Source organism: Diabrotica virgifera, chromosome 7 (genome assembly GCF_917563875.1).
Source record: "Diabrotica virgifera virgifera chromosome 7, PGI_DIABVI_V3a".
Classification (NCBI taxonomy): domain Eukaryota; kingdom Metazoa; phylum Arthropoda; class Insecta; order Coleoptera; family Chrysomelidae; genus Diabrotica; species Diabrotica virgifera.
In genome coordinates this window covers 169,325,563-169,353,381 of record NC_065449.1, presented here as the reverse complement: position 1 = coordinate 169,353,381, position 27,819 = coordinate 169,325,563, and the positions used below count along the sequence as shown (strand labels likewise).

General features: G+C 33.0%; 2 protein-coding genes across 4 annotated transcripts in view; one reads left to right on the top strand and one right to left on the bottom strand.

Moving 5' to 3' along the window:
* Nucleotides 1–14,572, bottom strand: part of LOC114325458 (C-type lectin 37Db-like) — a 30,040-nt gene extending 15,468 nt beyond the window's left edge. The window contains exons 1-2 of one of the 3 annotated variants that reach the window (XM_028273537.2): nt 14,455–14,566; nt 17–102 (exon numbers count right to left, since the gene is read on the bottom strand). In XM_028273537.2, the coding sequence (XP_028129338.1) occupies nt 17–102; nt 14,455–14,551 (183 nt within the window). In that variant the 5' untranslated portion in view covers nt 14,552–14,566. Of the gene's footprint in view, nt 1–16; nt 103–14,454 lie in introns of all 3 variants that reach the window. The other 2 variants (XM_028273538.2, XM_028273539.2) reach the window with 2 other exon arrangements.
* Nucleotides 1–27,819, top strand: part of LOC114325462 (TWiK family of potassium channels protein 18) — a 962,626-nt gene that overhangs the window by 241,078 nt on the left and 693,729 nt on the right. The gene's annotated exons all lie outside the window — the stretch shown is intronic.

Genomic DNA, 27,819 nt, shown 5'->3' with positions numbered 1-27,819 from the left:
TACAATGAATACTCACTTTAAAAATATTGCCAATGTAATAGCTTTTGTTTCCTCTATGATATAAATTTAAAGTTGGTATTGTATTTCTTAATCCAAATAATTCTAGAAACACAGGTGGAATATGATGAGTGCAGCAAGAAGAAAAAAAGAGAATTGCAGTAAATGTTGTTACATCAAAAAATTAAGAAATATAAATATTTAAATATAAATAATTATGCTAAAACCACTAATTATTAAGATATGTTAAAATATTCACACAGGAAGGTTTTATCTTCAATTCTCCAATTTTCAATTCTATATACAATTATTGTGTCAATAAATTATGTCAATTGACATAATTGCCCCCATATGTCTCCTAGTAAACCTTTACCACCGTGCGTTACGACCCATATATGCTTCGTAAAGGTTAAAGCATTTAAAGGTTGCATGTGATTCGAAAATAAAGGATATTTTATTTGTGGTCAAATTATTATTTAATATCAAAAGTTAATTTAAATTTGGAAATCTCTCCGAAAAATATTAATTTTTGGCGGATTATTTGATTTATACCGTTCTAATTTAGTTTGTTTAGTTTTGTTAAACTTTTCCTTATTTAGTTTACATTTTGAAAGTGTTCATAAGTTAAACGTTACTTGAAAACTCCTCTATGGAGTCATCTAGTGGAGGCGAACCGCCTGATATTGAGAATTCGATGGATAGTAGCTGTGATTTACAAGATTTAAATGGATTTCTACCCAACCAGCCTCAAAATAAGATAAGTAGTAGTATTAATCTTAACAATATTAATGAAAAACAAAATACTTTAGTAAACTCAGATCAACCAGAAAAAACCAGGCCTGTTTATTTATACGAAAAAATTGATTTAGGACCTTTTTACATTTTCATTGAAAACTCCAGTTTAAATTTTACAGGAAAATTAAACGCTGTTAAAATAGGCGAGATCCTATTTACGTTACATCCAGAAATTGACAATTATATAAAAAAAATTGACTCAATCGGACGCAACCGAGTTAGGGTCTCATTTAAAAATTATAGTAGCGCAAATGCTTTAGTTACTTCCAAATTCCTTATTCAAAAAAATCTGACCGCATACATTCCAAAATTTCAATTGTTTAAACTAGGTGTAGTAAGGGATATAGATTCAGATATATCGGAAGAATATCTTAAAAATAGAATAAAGGAATTTGATCACCATTGCAAATTCTCGGTTGAGTATGTGAAACGAATAACAAGAAAAATAGTAGCAGATGACAAAGTAATATTTAATCCAACAAAATCAGTTATTGTGTCTTTTAAATGCCAGAATATACCAAAGTATGTAGTAATTAATCATGTCTTACACACTGTTGAAAAATACCAGCAAAAGGTAATTATCTGTTACCACTGCTATAGGTATGGGCACATGAGTAAGCAGTGTAAAAGTAATCCTCGCTGTTTTAAGTGTCATGAATCCCACCTTTCCGATTCTTGTTCTTTATCATCGTTTAACAAAAAATGTCTATCCTGTGAAGGTGAACACTTCACTAATGAATGGGAGATATGCCCAGAATTTGATCGCCAAAAGAAAATAAAACATTATATGTCTGAAAACAGCTTATCTTTTAAGGAAACAATTAAACTCTTTCCTAAGATAACTTATGCATCTATAGCAGCCAATAATTCCTCAATAAATTCTCATCAAACTCCAAATATGAATGCACCATCCTCTTCATATTCCTTTACTCAATTGTCCACGTCTCAAACATCTTCCAATCAGTTCGCTCTACCTTCAGTTTCAAATAGATATACAATAATAAAACCACCAAAATACAAACGACCTATCTCTTCCTCACCAGACCAAGTAACAATGGAACATCAAAAAATAATAAAGTTAAACCCCATGTCCAACAGACCTGGTGGTATTATCACCTCTTCTTCGTATCAATCTACATTTAATCCAGAACAAGGATCTAAAATACATGAACCATCAAAAGAATTAACAGAATTAATATCAAATATAGTTACAAGTATTATCTCTAATATAAATCACAAAAATTTTGAAATTCCAGAAAAATCAGTTCTAGTAAATTCAATTCAATCAGTTTTAAGTTCTCTCTTATATAATAATGAATAGATTGGTAATTTGTCAATGGAATTGTAGATCGGCTAACTCTAATAGAGAAAACCTTATCCACCTATTAGAAGACCAGAAAGTTGATATCGCATTATTATCAGAAACTAGATTTAAACCAGAAAAGTATTATAACTTTCACGGGTACAATATTGTCAGAGACGACCGCTTTTCAGTAACTGTTGGCGGTGGCTCAGCAATTTTAATAAATTCAAACCTATATTACGAGGAAGTCACCATGAAAGTAGATTTAATAAACGTCAATAAAGTAGCAATAAAAATAAAGTTTAAGTCATATACTGTCACATTTATATCTATGTATGTTCCCCCAGGAACCAAGTTATTGTTACAACAATGGAACAATTTCATAACATCTATAGAAAGACCATTTATAATAGGAGGTGACCTTAATGCTCACCACATTGCCTGGGGCCTAGACAACCAAACAGATATGAAAGGTAAAATCTTGATGGACTGTATAGACGATAATAATTTAATATTCAAAAATGATGGCTCTCCTACTTTCTTTAGGAACTTCTCGAAATCGGCAATAGACCTGACCATTTGTACTCCTGACTTAAACCACCTGATCACTTGGAAAACACTTCAAGACCTATTTGGTTCAGACCATACACCTATAAGAGTAGAGTTAGAGGATCAACCAACTCATACATATAATCCATATTCACAAAAGTGGAATTTAAAGAATGTCGACTGGAAATTATATGAACAGTATTCGGAAGATGTATTCTCTCAATTTAAAGATATAAATTCTTATGAACAAATTTTGCACAATATAAATACAACTGCATCCTACTGCATCCCCAAATTTAAAATAAAAAAACCGACTTCCAGAGGAAAATACTGGTGGGATTTAGAATGTGAAGAAGCAGTCAGAAGAAGACAGGAAAGTTTTTGTATATTCAAAGAAAATCCAAACCATGAAAACCTACTTAAATATAAAAAAGATGATGCACATGTCAAGAAGATCACTAAACAAACTAAAAGAAATAGCTGGAGAGATTATGTCGGATCCCTAAATAGGTCAGTCCCTATTAAAGATGTATGGTCAAAAGTTAACCGAATAAAAAATAGAAAAACGAAGAACAAAGTCCCTGTTATTCTGTCGGAAGCTTCGTGGATAGAAGAGTTCCATCAAAATATCACACCGCCGTCTGCAGAATTAGTAATTCCTGATTTACAACTAAATGCTCTGTACGACTATCCAGAACCAATCCGTTTCCTAGTCAAACCATTTTCTGCCACTGAACTAAACTTTGCGTTGAAGAAAAACTCAAATTCAGCACCAGGTGCCGATAATATCCATTACTCGATGCTATCAAATCTTTCAAGAATTGGTAAGGCTGCACTACTAAATATATATAATGAAATTTGGATGCGCCGCATAAAGATTCCTGACGATTGGCACGTTTACACTATTATCCCGGTTTTAAAACCAGGAAAATCATCAAAGAATTGGGATTCTTACCGTCCAATCGGTCTGGCTTCCTGTATACTAAAAACATATGAGAGACTTATTAAAAACCGTCTGGAATTTTGGCTAGAAAAGAACGACCTATTACCAAGAAGTCAGTTTGGTTTTAGAAAAGGTAAATCCACACAAGATAGCCTCTGCCACTTTTTAATAGACATTTATAGTTCCTTTACTTATAAGAAAGCAGTTAGTGCTTTGTTCTTAGATATAAAAGGGGCTTACGACAACGTTAATCTTCACATACTATACGCGAAAATGTTGGAAATAGGAATACCCGAGATAGTAACATGGAACATCATTAACTTATACATTAATCGAGCAGTTCACGTTAGATTAAATGGAGATCAATCTAACTCCCGATACACATCTTTGGGACTACCTCAGGGTAGCATCCTAAGTCCTATATTATATATACTGTATACTGCTGACTTAGAAACTAAACTTCCTCAACACATAAAAATCCTACAGTACGCTGATGATGTTGCGATATATGCAGAAAATAAGTCAATAGATAGATGTAATAACTACCTTAAATCGACATTGAATATTATAAAAAAATGGGCTACCGATAATAACTTAACAATATCAGAGAGTAAATCAACCATTGTTACCTTCACTAAAAAACGATATGTTCCTCAAAGCCATCTACAATTTGATAATACTAGTATTCCTTATAAAACTTCAATAAAATTTCTTGGCGTATTTTTAGACTCCAAATTAAATTGGAAAGAACACACAAATTACATATTACGAAGAATGGAAAATGCAATGAATATCATGAAGACTGTAAGTGTCAGTAACTGGGGAGCTGATCCAAACATATCAATATTACTATACAGAAATTTGATAAGATCAATCTTAGACTATGGATCTATTTTTTATGGCTCAGCATCAAACTCTGTACTCCAAAAAATCGAGAGGATCAAAAATAAGGCACTTAGGTTATGCACTGGTTATCTTCGTAGCACACCTATATTGGTCATGGAATGTGAGCTTAATGAACCTCCACTTTCATTACGCAGGGAATACCTAAGTGAGAAATTTATAGTTAAAACAGCGGTTAACGATAAACTGCTATTAAATAAAATTGTTCATTTAACCACCTCATACCTAACTCATTATTACTGGGAAAAAAAGAAACTGCTTTTAGTTGTGGAAAGCTTCCTCAACGTTTCTAATTCCATTGGCGACATACACCAAATTGAACAAAGCTCGTCTCGAAAGCTAAATTATGAAGATTATTTATCTCCAGTTAACTGTCATTTAAGTAATATTCGTGCGACAGACTTCCTTACTAAAATAGACCACCTTCAGTGTGTACAAAAAAACTGGGGGAGTTATCAGAAATTATATACGGATGGTTCAAAAATGGAAGGAAAAGTTGGATATGCTATATATTACCCACAAAAAAGTATAAAAATAAACAACAGATTACCTGATAAAATGACAATTTTCACAGCTGAACTCATTGCAATCAAAGAAGCATACAAAATATGTATTAATCAAAAAGAACTCAATTATGTTATATTTACAGACTGCCAAAGCATTGTAAAGACATTGAAATACAATGTACATAATTTTGCAGAAAATTATATCATCAGTGACATCATAGCAATGAACAGTGAAGCTTTGAAATCGGGCAAAAATATAATATTGTGTTGGATAAAAGCACACATTGGTATAAAAAACAACGAAATAGTAGATGATCTGGCTAAAAAAGCAACAACGAAGGAATCCACTCTGCATACTTATCAACTTCCTATGGGAGACATAATTTCTATTATGAGATCTATCAAACGGACGAAATGGCAGGAACAATACAATAATTCAGACAAAGGAAATTATTACAAAAAAATCCAGCCTACACTTCCCATCAAGACATGGTTTAATCAAGTTTCCAACAAAGGCTTTATCAAAACTATTTGTCGAATAAGAAGTAATCACTGTCTGACTCCAGTCTACAAAAGAGAAATAGGACTTGTAGATAATGATGAATGTTTATGTGGAGAGCTAGCTGATCTACAACATATGCTATTAGAATGTCCTTTACATTTTATTGAAATATCAAACTTTTTTGCCAATCTAGTTCAAATTAATGTACAATTTCCTTTTAATCTTATATACCTTTTACAATCAAACAATCTAGATGTTTATAAAATTTTGTACAACCATGTTAATTGTTTAAAATTAAAGCTCTGAGAAAAAAAAAAAAAAAAATAATAAAAAAAAAAAAAAAAATAATTAAATAAAATAAAAAGTTACTAAGATCTAAACCTCCGCGAGGTTGAATCGGGTTTAGGTCTTAGCGCGATAAAAAAATATAAAAAAAAAAAAAAAAAAAAAAAAAAAAAAAAAAAAAAAACTAAAAAAAAAAACTAAAAAAAAAAAAATAAAAAAAAAAAATAAAAAAAAATAAAAAAAAAATAAAAAATGTAATAAAAAAAATGTTAAAAAATATAATAAAAAAAATAATAAAAAAAACAGAGTAAAAAAAAACAGTAGTACTAATAGTTTTAAATTTAGATACTAAGCATATATTTTGTAAAAGAGAGAATTCAAAACACATTGACTGGCCAGTTGGTTGCTTAAACCAGTGCCAATAAATCATAAACACACACACATTATTTAATATAATATTGGACATAAATATACCTTACAAAAGCAGGAGTGAGATCAAATTTTCCTGTCATAAGTTGAAGCCATAATAAAAACTAAATAGGTTCGTTTCAACATTCCTTATTTTTAAACTACACAAATATTAATTATACACAGCAAACTGGAAAAAATACAAAAATAGTTCTTATATGAAAAAAAAAAAAATTTTAAAGCACGCTAGGCATAATGCAGAAAATTAGCAGTGCGGTAAGAGGTCTATTTGGGTCGTATGGTCTTAAAGCCTCTCTTAGACCATATGATATAACTGACTATTTCACTAGACTGTTTTTAACTGATAAAACTTCATAGCAACGCATCGTTTCCTACTGCCAAAACTCCTTAGCGACGTGATTTCTCAGCGACAAAATTATGACAGATCTGTCACGAAAGTTTCTGGTAATAACAAATAAATAAAGATTATATTTCGTTGATATGGTGCATTAATTGTCTCGTGAAATAGTCTTGTCGAATATCATTCGACAGAAAATTATTTACCGGCAAAATTTTTTCCTGGTTTCATTCAAGTTCGTTGCCTTTTGGTAATTTTCGCTTATGAAATTTTGACAAGATCACTCGACTGACGTCTCGTGATTTAAGTCAAAATTTAATTCGCGAAAATTGCCAGGCAACAAACTTTCATACCAGTCGAAAATATTGCCGGCAAAATTTTCTCTCTCGTGATATTATATACGAAAATATGCCTATAAAAATTAATAATTTATCACGGTCGCAGCCAACCATTAGTATAATACGAGGTCTATTTGTCTCGTAACTCAGCGAATTATTAACAAAAATTTGAAAATGCCATTAAATAACTATCGATATAAAAATGAGACCGGTAAGAAGTCTAGTTGTTGCACATTTCAGTTATGCATCAGAATGCGGGACCCTTATGGAGAAAGGTAAAAACCTTATAGAACCGAACCTTATATAATAGATATATTTGAGATATTGTTCTGAAGCTATTTCTTTGTAGACAAGGCGAAAACGGCCGGTTCTTAAAAAAAATATTACCATGAGATTTTTTTGCATAATCACATTCGTGAGACATCCCAGAATAAGGTTCAAGGAGTCGCCCACGTGAAAAGCGGTCCAATTTTTTTTAACAATTTTTTTTAATCAAATTGCAAATATTAATATTTTTCACTTCACTCGCACAAATTTTTGTTAGGTTTTTTTACCCTTCTGGACAAAAAATGTATCTTGTAATTTTTCTCTAAAGTTGATCGTGTTCGAGTTATAAACAATTTAAAATTGACAAAAACGAAAAATGGCAATTTTCAAGGCTTAATAAATTGGTTAAAAGTTATTATTATGAAAGTCAGAAAGTGACCAAATCAAAGTTTAAAGTCCTCCCTACAAGATGCTGGAGAAATTTTTGTCATAATTTTATTACTTAGCTGTTATTTTTAAGTAATAATAATGAGCGCCAGCGCGTATTACGCGCCTGTCTGGTGAGTGCGAGAGAGATGCCATTCCGGCAGTCCAATGGGGCATCTTACTTGCACTCACATTTACAGCCGCGTCAATACGCTCTTACAGCTTATTGTTAATAATTAAAAGTAACAGCTTTGTAATAAATTAATGAGACAAATTTCTTCAGGATCATGTAGGGGGGCTTTAAACTTTGATTTAGTCACTTTCTGACTTTCATAATAATAATAATTTTTAACCGAGATATTAAGTATTAAAAATGGCCATTTTTGCGTTTTTCAAATGTTAAATTGCTTATAACTCGAAAACCATTAACTCTAGAGAACAGTTACAAGAAACCCTTTTTGTCTGGAATGGTCCAAACAACCTAAAAAAATTTCCAGACCAAAAATAATAATTGTTTCAATTTGATTAAAAAAAAATTGTTAAAAACATTTGGACCACTTTCCTCGTGGGCGACTTCTTGAACCTTATTCTGGGGTGTATTACAAATGTGATTATGCAAAAAAATCTCATGGGATTATTTTTTCCAACGAACCCGCCGTTTTTGCCTTGTCTATTGTGGCATTTATGTAAACTACTAATCTAACTGGGAAACAACCACAATTTAACTTAAAAAAAAAATAATTTTATTGACGCTTCGACTTTCCCCTCAGACGTCGTTATAAAAATACAAGATAGTTCATTCGGTTACATGAAATTGATGAAATCAACTTTAACTCAAAAATATCCGTCACAAAAAAATCATAGCATGTGAGTTGTCTTTAAAGGGACAGCCAGATGCAATGGTGACAGTAAAATTCTCGTGTTAGTGATTCCATAGTAAATCACGAAGAAAAACCAGGAAAAAACCTCATGATACTATCCCGAAATTGTAAGTATTTGGTCTTACATTCAGTTTACTCTCAAAACTAACACCAAACTCTGATTTTATAAATATGTATGTTATTTGAGATGTACTTCTGGAGACGAATGCTGAGAATACTATGGGTGTCTCGGATGGTACAATCGGTAGAACAATAAAATCGATAACTGAAATACTATAGTATTTATAATATAATAAATTTACTAGTCAACTAATTCACGGTAAAATATTGCAAAACCTATGAATTTTAAAGAAGAATTGACATGAAATTTGTCATACACATAGTTAAGATGTCAAAGAAAAAAGACTTGATATTCTGCGATGTTTGCTTTTGCCTCGTGGATGAGTACAAGATAAAAATAATTGAAAGTTTATACAGAGTAGTAAAAGGACGTGTACAAATAGCAGAAGAAAGATCTGAAGTATTCAATTAGATAAGAGTTATCAAACAGGGAGACATTCTTAGCCCGTTACTATTTATAAAATTCATGAATGAATTGACCAGAAATAGTGGAGAAAAAACCACCCAAATACTGAAAATATTAGGATACCAAAGATTACAGCCAGTAAAAATAGAAGACTTATTGTATGCGAATGACATATTCCTTATAGCAGATTCCGTGACCAACGACGCGAAAAAATTATGAACATTTCGAGAGAAGAAATAGAGAAATTAAAAATGGAAATCAACATAATAGGAAAGTAAAATAATGGTCATCTGCGAAAAGGAAGAAAATGAAATAAATACCATAAATACCAAATAACATTCAAAAATACTCAACTGAAAGTAGTTACCGCATATCTTGAAAGTATAATTATTATTAATAATGGGAATATAGATCTCGAAGTAACAAACAGAACAAAAAAATTAAACAACTTGTACAACGCACTATCACCAGTTCTGAGGAAAAAAATAATTGTCCCAAGAAACAAAAATGAAAATATAATAAGATTGTGATACCGACGATAGTATTATACTAGTGAAAATTGGACTTGGCAGAAAAAGCATAATAGTAGATAAACGCAATTGAAATAAGACATCTACGAGATATAGCCGGAAAGACCTAATGGGATAGAAAAACAGATGAGGCAATAAGAGGGATAATCAAACAGGAACCAATAATGAACAAAATAATAAAGAAACCATAAAGCGGTAAGGGCATCTGATGAGAGTTAAACCCGGTAGACTAACGAGAAAAATTAACGAAACAAGAAGTATTACAAAAAAGAAAACGGAGACCTAGGCAGGAAGTACGTCAAATAGTAGATGTGGTAAAGATTAAAAAAATAAAAGCACAAGGTAGAAAAGAATGGGAGAGATGGGTGAATATGTAGCTAAACTAAACCCAAATCCGATATTTGAAAGGGTATAAGGCAGGGGAGAAAGAAATAAAAAAAGAGATTTTTGGTATCACTAATAATTTTTAAATTATTGTTTAAAAAAGCATTTTTTTTTTCGAAATAACAAAATTAATTTGTGTTTTAACACCAATTTTTTTTAAGTAGGTACTTTGAACCGATGATAGTTACAGATAATATAAAAAATATATAAGTAAAGTAACTTGTGAAGCGGTAACGATTATTTTCTTTTGGGGTACTAATTACGAGGTGAGTTTCACGATTTTTTTTTTTATAAAAAAAGGGGATCAAATTTATATTGAGCGGGACTTGCTTACTTTTGATGCTAAAAACTAAAAGAAAAAACAAAAATAAGGCCTTTCTTAAACATTTTAAAAAACAAGTGAGAACAAAAATTGCTTAGAACTAAGTAGTCAGTTTATCTAATTTCGTACTTATTTTGAGGGTACATTTTTTCAACCTAAAGAAGGGGTGGTAAGAGCATAGGTAGACAAAATATCACTTTTTTTTTTCTTTGACATGTTAGCTACGTAATGTGTGTGTGCCAAATATTATATCAATCCCTTTTGGCTTATAGGGCAGTCCTTACACTAGGGACCCTGGCCTATACAGAAAAATGCAGGCGGGTGTGGGGTAATACTGCACTTTCGTTGCATTGGTGGTGTATTGGCTAAACGTGCAGGGCAAGGTATGTTTCTGATAGAAAAGGCATTCAGGTATCAAATATCCCAAAAATCTTTTCAGGCCATAATAATGAAAAGACCTCCAACGCAATAAAAACTTATACTGAAATTATGGCATTTCCTGAGGTAAAATATTCCGGAAGTAAAATGAGCCTCCGTTCGGATTTCCGGGTGAGGACTATCTCAGGGGGAACACCATTACAGGTTAAAAAAATTAGGATAGGGTCTTGGAATCTTGATAGTCTTGCAGGTAAGAGTCTGGAGTTAGTGGATGCGCTCAAACGAAGAAGAGTGCAAATTGCTTGTATTCAAGAAACTAGGTGGAAAAAAAGGGCGAAATAACTAGACGAAGGATACAAATTTTGGTATATAGGGAGTAGTAACACTAGAAATGGAGTTAGTATAATTGCTGATAGTAAAATAAAAGATAACGTAATAGAAGTTATAAGAGCGAGTGATAGAATGATGTCAGTGAAATTTGTAATTGATAAAGAGATATTGAATGTTGTGTGTGTATGTTCATCAAACAGTTCTGGGTGAGAATGAAAGAAGAGCTTTCTATAACCAATTAGGAGACGTACTGAGTGATATTCCAGCAGAGGAGAAAGTTATAATAGGAGGTGGTTTTAATGCACATGTGGGCAAAGCCAAGACAGGATATGAAACAATACATGGGGGATTAGGCTTTGGAACTAGAAATGAAGCTGGAGATGACATGCTTGAATTAGCATATAAATTGGATATGGCGAATGTTAACACATTCTTTGAAAAGAGAGAAACTCAACTTATTAGCTACAAACGTGGACAACATCAATCCCAAATAGACTACTTCATGATAAGGAAAGAAGACATTCGTGAATGCAAGGACTGCAAGGTAATATTTAGTGAGACAATAAGCCAACGACATAAGCTGCTTGTTCTGAAGATCGAAGTAAAAAGCGAAACTAAACAAAAATATCGGAGAGGACCACAAAAAATTAAGTAGTGGATGCTAAAAGATGAGAAAGAGGGTCTATTCAGGGAGAAAATTGTAGAAAAAATTTGTTGGAACATGAAAGAAGCCCTAACACAATTTGGAGAAAAATGGCCAATATTACTAGAGAGACTGCTATTGAAATACTTATGAAAACGTCAGGAAAGAAGTTTGAGGATTGGTTTTGGCCAAATGAAGTACAAGGAAAAATAAAAGAGAAGGGAAAATTATATAAAAAGTGCCAATAAAATAGATCGGACATAGATCTTCAAAACTATACGGTCGTCAAAAAGGAAGCGAAAGTAGCAGTGGAAAAAGCTAAAGCAGAAGCGTATTCAAACCAATACGATCAACTTGATACCAGGGAAGGCGAAGCAAAGATATATCAAATAGCCAAACAGAGAGTAAAGAAATCAAGAGATTTTAATCAGATTAGATGTATCCGAGATGAAATTAATAAAATACTAATTCACGAAAAGGATGTCAAAAAGAGATGGAGAAGGTATTTTGGCAGTTTATTAAATGAAGTATTTGAAAGACAGCCTGTGGAGTTAACGAAGAGAGTAACAGCAATGGTTACCAGAATAACAAACGAGGAAGTGGCTCAAGTGCTTCAAAAAATGAAGAAAGGAAAAGCAATCGGACCACATGATATTCCTGGGGAAGTATGGAGAGCATTGGGAGAGGCAGGAATAAGTTGGCTAGCAGGTCTATTTAATAGAATTATGGAAGTTGGACAAATGCCAGACGAATTGAGAAGCAGTATACTAGTACCTGTATACAAAAACAAGGGAGATATACAACAATGTACAAACTACAGGGCTATAATAGTACATTATATACCGCGGGACTGAAGTAGTACATTTAATCCTGAAGGTAAAGTTTATGGCCCGACCGCAGGGAGGGCCATAATTTACCTGAAGGATTAAATGTACTTCAGTCGCAAGGTATATACGATACTTTTCGTACTTCCGGTATGATTTTATTAATTATTTCAATAATTTCAATCAGTTTTTTCTCTCTTCAACTCATTTAATAAACTGTCTTTAAAATAAGTTACCATAGTAACATTGCGTTGTGACAGTTATAATTTAGAAACATTGTCATTACTAGTGTCATTGTAAAGAAACATTGTTATTGATAATTATTGGTATCATGAGTGAAGAAGGTGTATCTGATATTGATAAAAGAGCAGCCGAAGTAGGTGAAGAATTGTTACCACCGAAATCTAGAAAACTATACGAGCAGCAGTACGATGCTTTTAAAAAGTGGTGCCGCTTAAAAAATGTGAGACAACCTACTGAAAATGCGCTGTTAGTCTACTTCGATGATAAATCAAAAGCGGTTTGTGCCTCAACTCTCTGGGCACATTACTCAATGCTGAAATCGGTTATTAACATTAGAGAAGATATTGATATAAGTAAATTACTGTCACAATATTAATTTGAATATTAACGTTAATTACCATTCTAATTAATTATATTTTTCAATAAAATATCCCTTAAATTCGTTTGTTTGTGATTTAATCGTTCCGGGAGTTTCGTCAATATTTAATCCCGGAGGGATTAAATGTGACACTTTAGTACCTGTCACAAGGGAGTGAAGTTGTCACTTTAGGCCCGGAAGTACGAAAAACTACTTAGCCACACCATGAAAATATGGGACAGAGTAATTGATAGACGGATACGTGAAGAAACCGAAATATCCGATAATCAATTTCGCTTTATGCAGGGCAGATCAACAACAGATGCAATAATTTTCATTGTAAGGTAACTAATGGAAAAATACAGAAATAAAGAGACCAACGCTCATATGGTATTCATTGATCTTGAGAAAGCATATGATAGAGTTCCTCGAGAGATTCTGCGGTGGGCACTCAATAAGGAAGAAGTCCCTGGCGAATATGTAAAGATTGTGAGAGATATGTATGAGGGAGTAACGACTAGTGTTAGGCTCCAAGGCTCGGTGCTTAGTCCTTATTAATTCTCATTAATTTTGGACCAGATAACAGCGAAATTACAGGGAAGCATCCCATGGTGCCTAATGTATGCTGATGATGTAGTATTAATAGAAAATAGTGAAAGAGACAGAAAAAAACTGGAACAGTGGAGACAAAAAACTGGAAGAAAAAGGTTTAAAATTTAGTAGGACAAAAACAGAGTATTTGGAATGTTTATTTAAAGATGAAGTTACTACAAATAAAATGGCATTTTTAGATGGTGAAATGAGTGTGAAAAGCAATAGTTTTAAGTAACTAGGATCGTTATTACAGATTAATGGAGAAATAGGTGGAGATGCATGCAGTAGAATTAGGGCTGGATGGATGAAGTGGAAAGAAGCAGGTGGTGTGTTGTGTGACAGAAAAATATCAATGAAGCTGAAGAAAAAATTCTATAAAACAGCCATAAGACCGGCTATGATGTACGGAACTGAATGTTGGGCAGTGAAAAAGAAAGAGGAACAACGAATGCATGTGGCGGAAATGAGAATGCTTAGATGAATGAGTGGAGTGACAAAGAAGAATAAAATTAGAAATGAGTACCTATATTAGGGGAAGTCTAGGTGTGGCACCAATTGATACCAAAATGAGAGAGCATACGTTAAGATGGTTTGGTCGTATTTAAAGTCGAGACGTTAATCACCCAATACGAAGAAGAGCTGAAGTGCAGATTCCTGTAAGGGGTAGGAGAGGAAGACCAAAGAAGACCTAGGGGGAGACGACAAGTCAGGACATGTTGGTAAAGAGGATTAACATTGATATGATCCAAGATAGAATTGTGTGGAGAAATGCAATTAGGGAAGCCGAACCCGCATAGGAATAAGGCAAAGAGAATGATGATGATGATGATGATATTATATTAAAAGTATATTAAAACATACCTTGAACTTCTTTGGCATAATCCTCACCGTATGTATGTTGTAAAATCATATACATGGACAATACCACGAAAATTATGTTTTTGAATAACATCTTCATTCGGTTTTGACCCAATAATAATTTGTAAATAAAGATATATAAAAGTGACTGATATCATGCTGCTTTTATATCATATAAGAAGGACGTGCAACAGGCTGTGGTAAAAACTATCGTGATTTTGGTGTTTATATAAATTGCATTTTGGTATTTTTATCGTTTGTTGTTTGTTTATGTGGCGTGTATAAGATTATTGGTAAATATTTCACAAAATTTAAAAACATGTTTATTTTAATTGACGATTGGCCGACAACGTCAAATAAAAAGGGTAACAGGGAATGGACTACAGGAAGCTCAAGACCTACAGAACTGGAAGAAATCAGGAGAGGCGTAAAAAAAGTAAATAAGCGTAAAAATTGCCACGGATTTAGTGACGTCAATGCAAATGTGTAGGTAGATGTAGTTCTCCAGTTATTATAAAAATATTATTAAAATAAATAATATAATGACGTTTTTTGAACGTCATTTTATTTTTATAAAAAAGTGTAGAATTGTATTACCTAATTTAATATTAAAAATATATTTATCTTCAAATGTCGCCCATCTAGTCCAGTGGGGTTAGATGAATAACAGGCCTAACCTTGCATTAGGAGCTGCCCCAAATTTTATTTTTCTAATCTTCAGGGGGGTCAATTTTAAACTAGAACGGTTTTTGCTCAATATCTCCTCCATTTTAAACTTTTCGACAAAAAGTATAACAACTAAAATATTGAAAATATGATTTTCTATCATTTATATTTTTACAATTTTTTCGTGCCGTCGATATTTTCGGAGTAATATGGCGGAAAATAGTGACAGTTAGAGCATAATTACTCAATTATCTCGTTTATTATTAGTTTTATGACAAAAATGTTTCTATACAGAAATAGAGAGAATTAAATTCTACACAAATTTAATCCCCTTCATTTTTTTGCTAAAGTTAATATGTATTTAAGGTAGTACGTATGAGATAATGGCACGAGCGTAGTTGCTATTGATAAAATTATCTTGTACAAATTTTTTAAAAATTTTTTTGTCATTATTTGGGCATTCCGCCAGCCCCTACAAAAAAAAACAAAAAAAAATTAAATCAACAAATTAATTTCCCTGTATTATGAAACAATGGTACTCTTATTATCTAAAAAAAATATTTTTAATTTTTAGATATATTTAGCCCCCCCGCCATCCCTTAAAGCTTGTTACGCACGGGGAGCTATACTCTAATATAATAGTATATTATATCATATCGCTGTCATAGTAATGAGTGAGGCAGCATACATGGAACTAATGCTTCCGTGTGTGCAGGCTCACTCATTACTATAGTCAGCGATATGATATACTATAATATATGTACATTATACTATAGCTCCCTGTACGTGACAAGCTTCGGCTAAAAACAATCAAGTATTTTCCACTTTGGAGCAGCTCTTCCTTATTTTGTGGTTTAAAATATACAAAATAACCTAGAACTTACTGCGAGGAGGTAGCTGCCATCGAGTTACATCCCTGCCCACCCGTCCACCCAACCATATGAGCAATTTTTAATTTCCTACTTCATTGTCTGATTTTCGAATAAACTTTGACATGTTGCTTCTAGATGCTATAGTTGTACGTATCCAACCATCCCTATTTTAGTAAACTCACATACGGCCAAAGATGCTTCCGTCACTAATTTGACACCTCTTTGACCAGCCTGTGTATTAGGGTGCATCGAAAAAGGCGAAAAAAAATTTTTTTTCTGCAATGGAAAAGTAATACCTCACAAAAGTTGCCAATCAACTGTTAAGTATTTTGGTAAAATTTTTTCGAAATTGGAAAATATCTTCTGCCCACCCAAGACAATTAGAAATTTTGAAAAATTGTTAACAGACGAAAAAAATTTATTTTTTATTTCGAAACGAAAATGTAATAGCTCACAAAAATTGCCTAAGACACTATTTAGTATTTTAGTAAAATTGCGTTGAAATAAAAAAAAAATGTTCTGCCCCCCACGGCAACTAAAAATTAGAAAAAATACATTAATATTCGAATTTCTTTTGTAAGGGAAATATAATACCTTATAGAATTTGAATAAATAAATTCGGTTTAAATTGGAAAATATTTTCTGGTTTCACAAGGCGATCAATAATTTTACTTAAGAAAGGTATACTAAAATATTATTTTCTCTAAAAAATATGGTAAAAGCATTATATTCGAAGATGTATTCCGCTTTAGCATTAAAGTGAGGCAAAGTTTTTCTGGAATCAACTCGAGTTTTTATAAATCCATCCCTCGAATATGCTCCACAAACTACTAGAGAAGCTTGTGTCACAAGCTTGACACATCGTTTTCACATTGTTTTTGGCAGTGATATTTCTCAGTCTCAATGTTAAAAGGGTCTAGTTAGGATTCTTAATAAAATCTCGCAGATTGTCACTCGAAAATCTAGAGAATATAGGTGTTTCTGTAAGGTGATATTCTTGTTAGTTAATTAAATCAAAGTAGTCGTTTGAATCAAAATTTTTATAAGAGAAAGTTTGAAAACCCTCGCGTTTTTTTATTTGGCCACTGGCAAACTTCTTTTGATGTCCAAGGGGTAGATCATTTGAATGTCGCAGACATACAGACCACTGAAGCGGTTTTTTAAGATGTTCTTCTAACAGCCGTATTACATTACCCTTAACGCCAGTATTTCCGACTATTTCGTCACATGCAATAGCTGGATTTGATACTTTCTGATATACCAGACAGCGGATACCCACATCCGAAATATTTACACCCTGGCTCATGCACAAGTGTTATGTGTTCTTCCACGATCGATTGACCATAAAACTTGGTACTGTTTTTTACTTGAGCTAAAGTTTTGTCTTTGCGTTGGTAACTTCCTTCTTTTACCGTTAATTTCTGTGATTATATTTGTTTTTGTTTTCCCTATCGAGCTTATTACCATTTCTCTGGGACCTCTTAGATTTAATAGAAATTCGCGCTCATCCAGAGCCACTTTTTGAAATTTGCTACAAAGACAATTAATCAGAGTGTCACATTTGCATGCTGCAAGATCGAAAGGTGTAGTTTTACTTTTGTTCTTAAAGCATTGAATTTTATTTTTGTAAAATTCACTGTTTTGCCTGTTCTTAAATGGTTTCATAAGTTTCATATATTTGTCATGATAGGCTTTTAAAAGCTGACTAATTCTTGTGGGTTAAATTTTTGGAATTAAAGCGTTTTTCCATATTTCCTCCAATTTAATTGCAACATGTTCGGCAATACCAGACAATTCTGGCTCTTTTTTGCTGACTTTTATATCCTCTTGTAAGAAAAAAAACTTCATCGCTTGTTTGTATTTTGGTAAAACATTTTCAGGTATATTTGGTGGTTGCCCAAAAATGGGGCAGTCCACAGCACATCTTGATTTTATTCCCCATGGTGCTGGTTTATCTATTTTAAAAATCTTTAATTTACAAACGACAATAATAACAAAGTAAGGCATCGCACCAAACATAAGTGAAAATTACTCGCACGGACTCATAAAATGGGACATTTCAAAGGGGTTGGGGAGACTGAAAAAACAAATAAAACTTTAAATATCGTTTAAATTTGTAACTGATAACATTTTAAGTTTTTTTAATTGATCTTAGATCAAGTTAGCACATATTTTATTCCAAATAATATAAATTGAAATTTCCATTAAAATAAGATATTTAATAAAATTCAAGGTCATTGGGGGAGCAGAAAATTCGCTTAGAAAAAAAATTAAAAATACTAATGTGCTGAAAAATAACACTAGCAACTTTTTCACGCTATTAGATATAACATTTCCAATTTTTATTTTTTCGATGCACCCTACTGTGTATGGCAGGATAACTTCCATAAATCTCCTTCTGGATAGCTACCAGTTTTAATAAATCCTTGAATGTCTTCATCAGCCAGATTTTTCGTCATTAGCAGCTTCGATTATCTACTCTCTTGCCAATTTATTCAATCAATCAAGGATTCCGCTTCAAAATTATTGAACTTGGGAAAATCCAATTTTCTCGCAGTGTTATTCAAAAGATTTTATTTCGCTTTCGATCTGCATTTTAATATTCTTTTGTATTCTAGTTTTCTTATATGACTACGTGAGTCAGAGATCATCGTTAGTAAAATATTTTTAGGATGGCCATAAAAGCCATTTCGTTGGATCACAGTGTCAACTACAGCTTTTAGTTCGTCACTTAAATATCTGGAATATTCGATTAGCTTCCAAAGGTGAAGAGTTCCAAATGTACATACTGGTACAGTTTTTATTAAAAGCCAAACCTTAGTATATACTTACAGAATATACTCTGTTAAAATTTTTAAACTAGGCGGCGGATTTTTTACTGCAATGTAATCCCTTAAGATACGATTCGCCGTAGCTAGCCATCTTCGATGAGATAATTTGCCGGGAGGGTTATTCGCTTAATTATTTGGACAGTTTTCGGAAGATATGGCAGTGCACATGTGGTATAAGTATTTTTGATTGCTGCTTAGTTCTTTTAAATTTACCTCAGGCAACTCAACTTTGAATTTCTCGTAGCACACAACAGGTAATCGCTCATAAGTTTCAATAAGTTTGCCGATAGAACACGAGAATGATAGAAGTCCTGTGGTATTTCCGTCCAGATATCTAACCAAGTATGGCAGTGGCAATTCGTTTGTATGTAGTTGACATATTTTTCATTGCAAGGTTAGTTTATGACGTACTCGCAATTCCATAAAATGTATTACACCACCGTAGGGCCCAGTGTTAACGACAGTACCACCGCAGCCAACAGCAATCAACTCGCTAATTGACACCTGATTTTCTGTCAAATAGTTAAAAATCGTTGATGCTATGGTCTTTGCAGTACCATTTTGAGGTGTTACTTGCACTATATAGTCGCTACCAGGTTCGCTACCAGGTCGCTACCAGCTTCGCTACCAGGTCGCTACCACGTTCCTTCAATAACACTTTATGTTCTTCGACAGTGGTTTTTCTAGATTACGATTCTCCCTGTACATGAATGTGAAGGGTTTGATTTTTGCGTCCATCAAAATAGAGACTTGCAGACTAGCATCATCTTTTATGTTTTTTTTTTGTAAATCAAGTCGTTGCCTTCTTTGTCGATCTAATTTAGGCTTGTATTACATAGACTTGTCATTTTTGGATATCAATCCAATATCTTCAAGATCTGCACTAGAGATCATTGCTCCTTTTCTACTCGATAATCCAGTTAGGTCTATTGCAGTCAAAGGTAGGCGGTGTAGGTGTAGAGTGCTTAGGAATATTAGGGGTCCTTCTGGACCTGGACAAATTTACCTGGCGGTGGGGTTTAAGGTTGTTAAAATTAAATAAGTATTTTTTTAAGGGCATTTGAAGCTATTTTTAGTAGTTTGAAGCATCAGGTTTTATTGATGTAACAATTAAATTTTTAATTTTTTTAGTGGTCAGGCGGGGGGGGGGAGGGTGGGCTAAATATTAAAATAAAAAAAAATAAAAATATCCCTATTCATTCTAGACCATTTGGCAACTTTCTTCACTACAGGCATAAAAAAACTAGAGAACCGACCCACCCTAATATCTACGTCATTTTCAACTAAAATTGTTCCAAATATGATTTCCTACAATTTATTAAAAAAAATTTTTTTTTCATGCGCTTGATATTTTCCGAGTTAAGTGGGAAAATAGTAAAAAGTGGTGGGGGGAGCATAATTACTGAGTTTAATCTTGTTTCCGAGCTGCTCCAAATTTTATAATTCTATCCTTTAGGGCCTTAGGGGAGATGAATAGTAGGGTAAATTTAAAATCTCGACTGAATTTCGCAATTGCATTAGCCGCCATATTGATTTTAAAGAGAACCGTTGTTGCTTAATATCTCCACCATTTTCAACTTTTCGACAAAAAAGTAGGAACTAAAATTGTTGGAAACGCAATTTCCTACAATTTTTTTCCACAATTTATTTATGCGATCAATATTCTCTGAGTTAAGGGGGAAAATAGTGGAAGCGGAGGGGAAGCATAATTATTCAATTGTCTCATTTATTATTAACTTTACGACATAATTGTACATAAAAAATACAGAGAATTATATTTTATACAATTTTTGAAACTTCCAATGAAACAGCAACCAAACTAAGTACATAATAGACATAAATAATAACCTATATGCTAAGTTCACTTAATTTTATTAACCAGCGGGTTTTATTAGTTGAATTTGTCTGTCGATAATTAAGTGTCATGTCAGCTAACATATTTTAATATTTAAACATTTTTTTTAATTTTGGACCATGTTGGGGGAATTTTCCCATTCCCCCTCGTAGACATACCACTGGTTCTCTCGAAAAATTGTAGTAAATCTTGATTGCAACAATTTCAGCCTTTTCACATTTTGTCGAAAAGTTGAAAATAACGGAGATATTGAACAAAAACAATTGCTATAAAATCAATCAGCTCTTGCGCTCGCGCCTTTTCCGCATACGTACTACCTCAAATATTGATTTTATCAAAAAAATTGAATAAATCAAAATTATACAAAATTTATTTCTCTTTATTGTTGTATAGGTTCAAATTTGTTGTAAAACTAATAATAAACGAGATAATTCAATAAATCAATAATTATGCTCTAACTGTCACTATTTTTCACCATAACTCGGAAAATATAGACCGCACGAGAAAAATTGTAATAAACGAAATTATAGAAAATCGCATTTTAAATAATTTCAGTTTCTAAACTTTTTGTCGAAAAGTTGAAAAAGGCCGAGATATTGAGCAAAAACATTTCTCGTTTCAAATCAAAATGGCGGCTAACGCAACAGTCAAATTCAGTCGAGAATTGAAATTTATACTTCTATTGACCCCCCTAAAGATTAGAAAAATAAAATTTAAGGCAGCTCGTAATGCAAGGTCAAATCTATCCCAACTGCTCTAATCAGGAAACAGCACATGTGTATTATACTGCCCTAGCACAAAAACAACATTAATCTATGTTAACCAGTTTCTCATTAAAAAAATTCAGGCATAAAACGTAGTATCTGCTAATGCTTCAAGTATGTATTATATTTTTGAAGTTTTAACTACACCTACAACGCATTTACAATATTATGTACTTTCCTCCGTAGCACATGCTACTATTAATTTACCGGATACATAGAAGTATGTACTACGCTTTTAAAGTATTTGCTAGTTTAGTATAGTATTGGCTTCAGTTTAAGTGAAGTTGGTGGATTGACAACTTCGGCCTAGGTGTTTTTTTGTTACAACATGACAGCAGTTAAATTTGCGTCGTAGAAAAATCTACAAACTAGGAAAAAATATTTAATTTCTAAGGTCATTCTTGGTATGTAGAATATTGGTATGTTCTTCTGAACAAAAGCATATACTTTTATGTAAAAGAAAATGCTACAAAATAGATCCTATTTGCTGCAGCAGTATTATTTTACCAATAATCTTAACTACATATTATATGGGTGATTCCAATTCAAATCACTCAATTTTGGAGCAAACAAAATTTTGGATCTCCGATTTGTCTAAAAATTGGTATATAGCTTCTGCGGGACGTAAAATTAAGATATATAAGGTCAAAAAATATTCTTCTTCTTTTTTTCTCAAAATGTTTTTTATGCGATTTTACAGTGATTTGGTGTTTATTTAAACAAATTTGCATTTTCTATAGTAAAGTATCAATATAGCAATATGGCATTATAACAAGTTACTTTGATTCAAAACAAGTTTTTGACCAAATTTTATAGTGTAGACAAAGTTAAAATACCATTTGTTACATTTTTCTCCATTCACAAAATAAATCATAATCGATTTGGCTAAAAATTTGCCCACAGATAGCAAAACATAGGACTTTAAGTGGTAAGAAGGATTTGAATTGCATTACAATACCAAAAAAGTTACATGCAATATTATAGTCAAAAATATAGGGGTCTACTGTATGTAAGTAAAATTAACACGAAAATATCGACCTCACAACAAAAATTGTTAAAAAGAAATTATAATAATTGTAAATACGATTCATTGGAACAATTTCAGTTTCTACCATTTTTGTCGAAAATTTAAAAATGGCGGAGATATTGAGCAAAACAGGTTCTCCTTTAAAATCAAGATGGAGGCTAACGTAGCGGAGAAGTTTATTCGTGATTTTAAATTTAGGCTACTATTGACTCTCCTAAAGATTAGAAAAATAAAATTTTGGGCAGCTCGACATGTCTGAGTCTGATATTACTGCATGTAACTTTTTTGGTATTGTAATAAAACTCAAATCCTTCTAACCACTTAAAGTCCTATGTTTTGGTTATCTGTGGGCAAATTCTCATCCAAATCGATAATGATGTATTTTGGGAATGGAGAAAAATGTAAAAAACGGTATTTTAACGTTTTCTACACTATAAAATTTAACCAAAACCTTGTTTTGAATCAAAATAACTTGTTATAATGCCACATAATGACATTTTTAAGTCCCTTCTATTAAAATATTATGTTTTTCATTGATGTTTTGTGACAGAAAATGCAAATTTGTTTAAATAAACACTGAGTCACTCTAAAATCGCATAAAATAACATTTTGAGAAAAAGAAGAAGATTTTTTGACCTTAAATATCTTACTTTTACGTCCCGCAGAAGCTATATACCAAATTTCAGACAAATCGGAGATCGTACATTTTTTACATGAGTGATTTGACATGGAATGTACTAATATTTTGATTTTGGTATTTTGATATCTCATCTAATATTAATAAATTGAGGAGCAGTCCAGATTAATTTGTATTATATTTTTTTACAATATTGAATCCTTTTCGATGTTTTCTTCCTTAAAATAAAAGGTTTTGTAAGGTTATATGAGGTAGCATGAGTGCCGGATTTACCACTAGGCCGACTAGGCCGCTGCCTAGGACCGCAAGCAAAAGGGGGCCGCAGCGTTTTGTAAAAAAAACTTTTTTGATAAAAAGAATTTAATTTTTATTTTCAACACTGAGAAAAAAGTAAGTACTATTCTCTTAGTGTTGATTCTACACCAGACATCACTCATTCAGACCGGATCCTACTATACGGTATGTTTTAAGTGATGGTATTCCTGTAGAAAGATTTATAGCTTTCATTAAATTTCACGATCACAGTACAGAACACATTGCGGAAATTATTTTAAATACCCTGTCAGAGTTAGATATTCCATTGTGCGATATGAGAAGCTAGTCATATGATAATGCCTCGAATATGTCAGGTAAATATATTATATAGGTTTACAAGCGCTAATAAAAGAACATAACAAAACAATTTAGCTGAGTATGTTCCATGCTCCGCTCATTCATTGAATCTAGCACACATGCTGCTGATTGTTGTTTGGCAGCAACAAAACTATAATTGTTTATTCAAGAACTTTACGTTTTCATGAGTGCATTAACTTCAAGATGAACCTTGTTGGAACGGTCGGAACACATTGTCAAAAATAGCAATAACGAAAAGAAACTCCTTCCAAAAAGGGTAAACGTTACAAGATCGGCTGCCAAGTGACATGCTGTAAAAGCTATTTTTTCTTCAAACGTCAAATAATGATGACATTACTTATCTAACTTGGTCCTGTCAAAGTTTGATGTCTCCGCCGGCAGCAGTTTTTTTCCCACTTCTTTACGGCGGAGGGAAAAATGTTGTCATGGCAACAATATGAAACATGTCACAAAGCAACAATACAAATGTCATTAACAACAATTAAACATCATTTATATTTATAGTAATATTAAAAGTACAATGAGTTAATGAGGCATTTTCAAAATTGAAACCGTGCAAAAATGTTCCCGACTCTTGATACGCATTGGTAATTGTTGATGATACTGATGGTCGAGCACAACTTTCAGCAATCATTCCCGATGTTGGCGAATCATGAGGGTTTAAATTTTTTTGAGCATTATCGTTCTTATTTCTTATTGAATCCTCTATATATCCTTCGGCAACCGTGCTTGATTTCCAGCCCCCATGTCGTTTGAGGCATTCTAGATTTCCGCCTCCATCAATTAAAAGTGTTGCTGAAGTTCGTCGTAAAGAGTGACCCGTGTATGCGCTTGCATCGTTTAAATTTAAATAACTAGCTACTTTTGGGCTACTGCGCTGATCGAATGTATTCCCATGACGCTTCGGTAACACTTTCCATTTTGGTACTTGATAAAAAATCATTTTTCTGTGAAATTTTCAGGCCGCAGTGATGCATACTTATTATGAATTGTACTATTTATGATTGAAAATTGCTACGTTTGAAGAAAAAATAGTATACTTTATTCGGCAAAGAAGCGACTTTTCTTGACTTGCCCTCTATTACGCGCCTCACTTCGTTCGGCGCGTAATATCGGGCGCGTCAAGAAAAGTCATGCTTCTCCGGTTCATAAAGTAATATACTATTACTTAACTACCGGAGCTACTACGATGCAGTAAAAAATGTCAGCCGATACGGGGCAAACAAATGGGAGCCGAGCTGAAGCTAATATAACCAGTAAACAATTTTTCAAATTAGAGAATGTCATTCTACTAAACATGTGGTACGATATTTTACAACGTTTTGAAAAGAGTATCAAAGCATTGTAAAAGACTGCTACAGATTTGAATGTGGCTGACTTGCAACACACAAACCTCTAAAGGAGTATGCATTTAGTCTGAGAGACAACTTTGATTCCTATGAAAAAATAGGAAAAAAATTGTCTAAAAATTAAACCTATACTCTTGATATAAACATAAATAATTTTAAAAATATCTGCTCTTTGCTAACTTTTTGAATTATATATTTTCTATAAATATAAAAATTGTTGTTAGAGCTGTTTTGGGGTTTTAGCCAAATGTGTAAACCAAGATTATTTAATTAGTGGATGCAACATTTCAACCTATATTATGTACTGTATTCAAATATAACATTAGTGGCATTTCTATTCATTTATGTAATGCTTTGTATGTTGTACCAATTTTAAAAGGTAAAATTAAACGTTATGTATTAATTTTAAATGTGCTTTATGCTTAATTACATAATCGTGAAGTTATCGGGGGCCGCACAGGGTAATTTGGCCTAGGGCCGCAGGTACTCTAAATCCGGCACTGGGTAGCATAAAAGATAATCACGTGTTTTAATAATTTCGTAGCAATATTCACACCCATGCTACCATATCCAATCTTATTGTACAATATATAGTATACAATATAGTAGACAGAGTAATATGTAATATTACACTGTCTACTATACAGTAGGTAGACAGTACTACAGTAGGTAAATTTTATTCCATACAATATGAGATATGTACCCACTAAAATACTGAACCAAAATTACCACCATATGTAATTCACCATAATACAGCATATACTACTAATAAACATTATATAATTTACTAGTGTAGTTAGTGGTTATTTTAAAACCTCTTTCATTGCCGCATCAAAGTTTAAAGCCACTTAAACTCTACAAATTAAAACCTATTTATTATAGCTGTTTCACTGCCAAAAATTTTGATCATATTTCAAGATTTGTCATTTTTGCATTTACGTTTAATTATCCGCTATGATATTCTAATTTATGAAATGTTTATATGATTTATAGTTTTTGCCTCTCACAACCTTCTTAGTGTGCGTTGTAAATCAAAGACGAACAAATTCCTTTATACATTTTACAGTATGTAGACTAAACATTTGGGGTATTTATTATTTTATTTTGTTCTTTTATCATAATATTCTGGTCAAGTCCGATAAATATCTGTGGTCTATCAAGACCAGGGCGGATCTGTTCTAAGGTGGATGTGAGAAGTGGTGTTTTGATTTTTCCAGATAAAGTTGTGTGGCAACTTCAATAAAAACAATTGACTTTCCTTCCCGCTCAACTAGATGGGTAAAATAATAAAAATATTTAAAAATGATTAAAAATATCCTCAGCTACTCCGCCTTCGTGACTTTGAACTCAACCCTAAAGTTTTGAATGAAACGAGAGGGTTGACACTTCGTATTACCGCATCTCACACACATATCCCAAAGACCAGACTGTCGAAAACCTTGACTTCAAAAAATCAAGCCGGCAGGCATGGTCCTTGATTCGGAAAATTGGAGGAGCTAACCAGCTAGAATCCAGAGAGTCTAAAATGTCTCCTAACAAGGTTGCCTCCCATATAGTATCTCTATCCAGAGCTCCACGAGATCGAACACATACTACCAACGTGAAAAGAGACTTAAGGGCATTAAAACAAATGAACAGAACGAACACCGAATATTCAGCAAGAATATTTATTTCTGAAATCACACATGCGCTGAAAGAAATGAAATCAGGTAAAGCACCTGGCTTTGATGGTATCCATCCAGAGTTCTTGATACACAGTGGTGCATACACGAAACAGTGGCTTGCAATGTTCTTTAATGATATAGTTCAGTCAGGTAACATTCCTTTCTCACTTAAGCGAACAAAGATAATTGCAATTCCGAAACAGGGCAAATCAAACGATGAGCCAGAAAACTACCGCCCCATAGCTCTACTCAGCATGGTCTATAAACTATTAGAAAAGCTTCTCCTCAACAGAATTAGTGACAGGATACTAGAAAATGTCCCCATTGAACAAGCTGGCTTCCGCCCTCATCGAAGCTGTACGGACCAAGTGCTGTCATTAACAACTTTTATAGAAGCTAGTTTTCAAAAGAAACAAAAGACAGCAACAGTATTTATAGATGTAACAGCAGCATATGATACTGTTTGGAGACAGGGATTAATATATAAACTGGCCCGCATTATCCCCTGCAGAAAGATAATTAACCTCATTGACAACATGCTGACCAACAGAGCCTTCCAGGTTATAATGGGAAAGGAGACGAGTAGACAGATGAAACTTAACAATGGTCTTCCACAGGGTTCTGTCCTTGCCCCTTTACTTTTCAGCCTCTATATTGCTGACATGCCTGAAACCGAATCTCGGAAGTTTGAATATGCTGACGACTGGACCCTTGCAACAAGCCACCAATCTTGAGAAACTACAGAAATCACTCTCACGAATGACTTGTCCATCCTCAGCGAATACCTTAGGAAATGGAGACTACAGCCAAGTACTACAAAAACTGAAGTATCAGCTTTTCATCTAAACAACAAGTTGGTAAACAGAGAATTGCGAGTGTATTTTAATAACAAGCTGTTAAAACACAATAAATACCCGAAATACCTTGGGGTTACTCTAGACAGAACGCTCACATTCAGAGAACACCTGACGAAAACAGCAGCAAAATTGAAAACACGCAACAATATAATACAGAAACTCTGCGGCACTACATGGGGGTCCACAGCATCAACATTAAGATCCTCTGCTCTT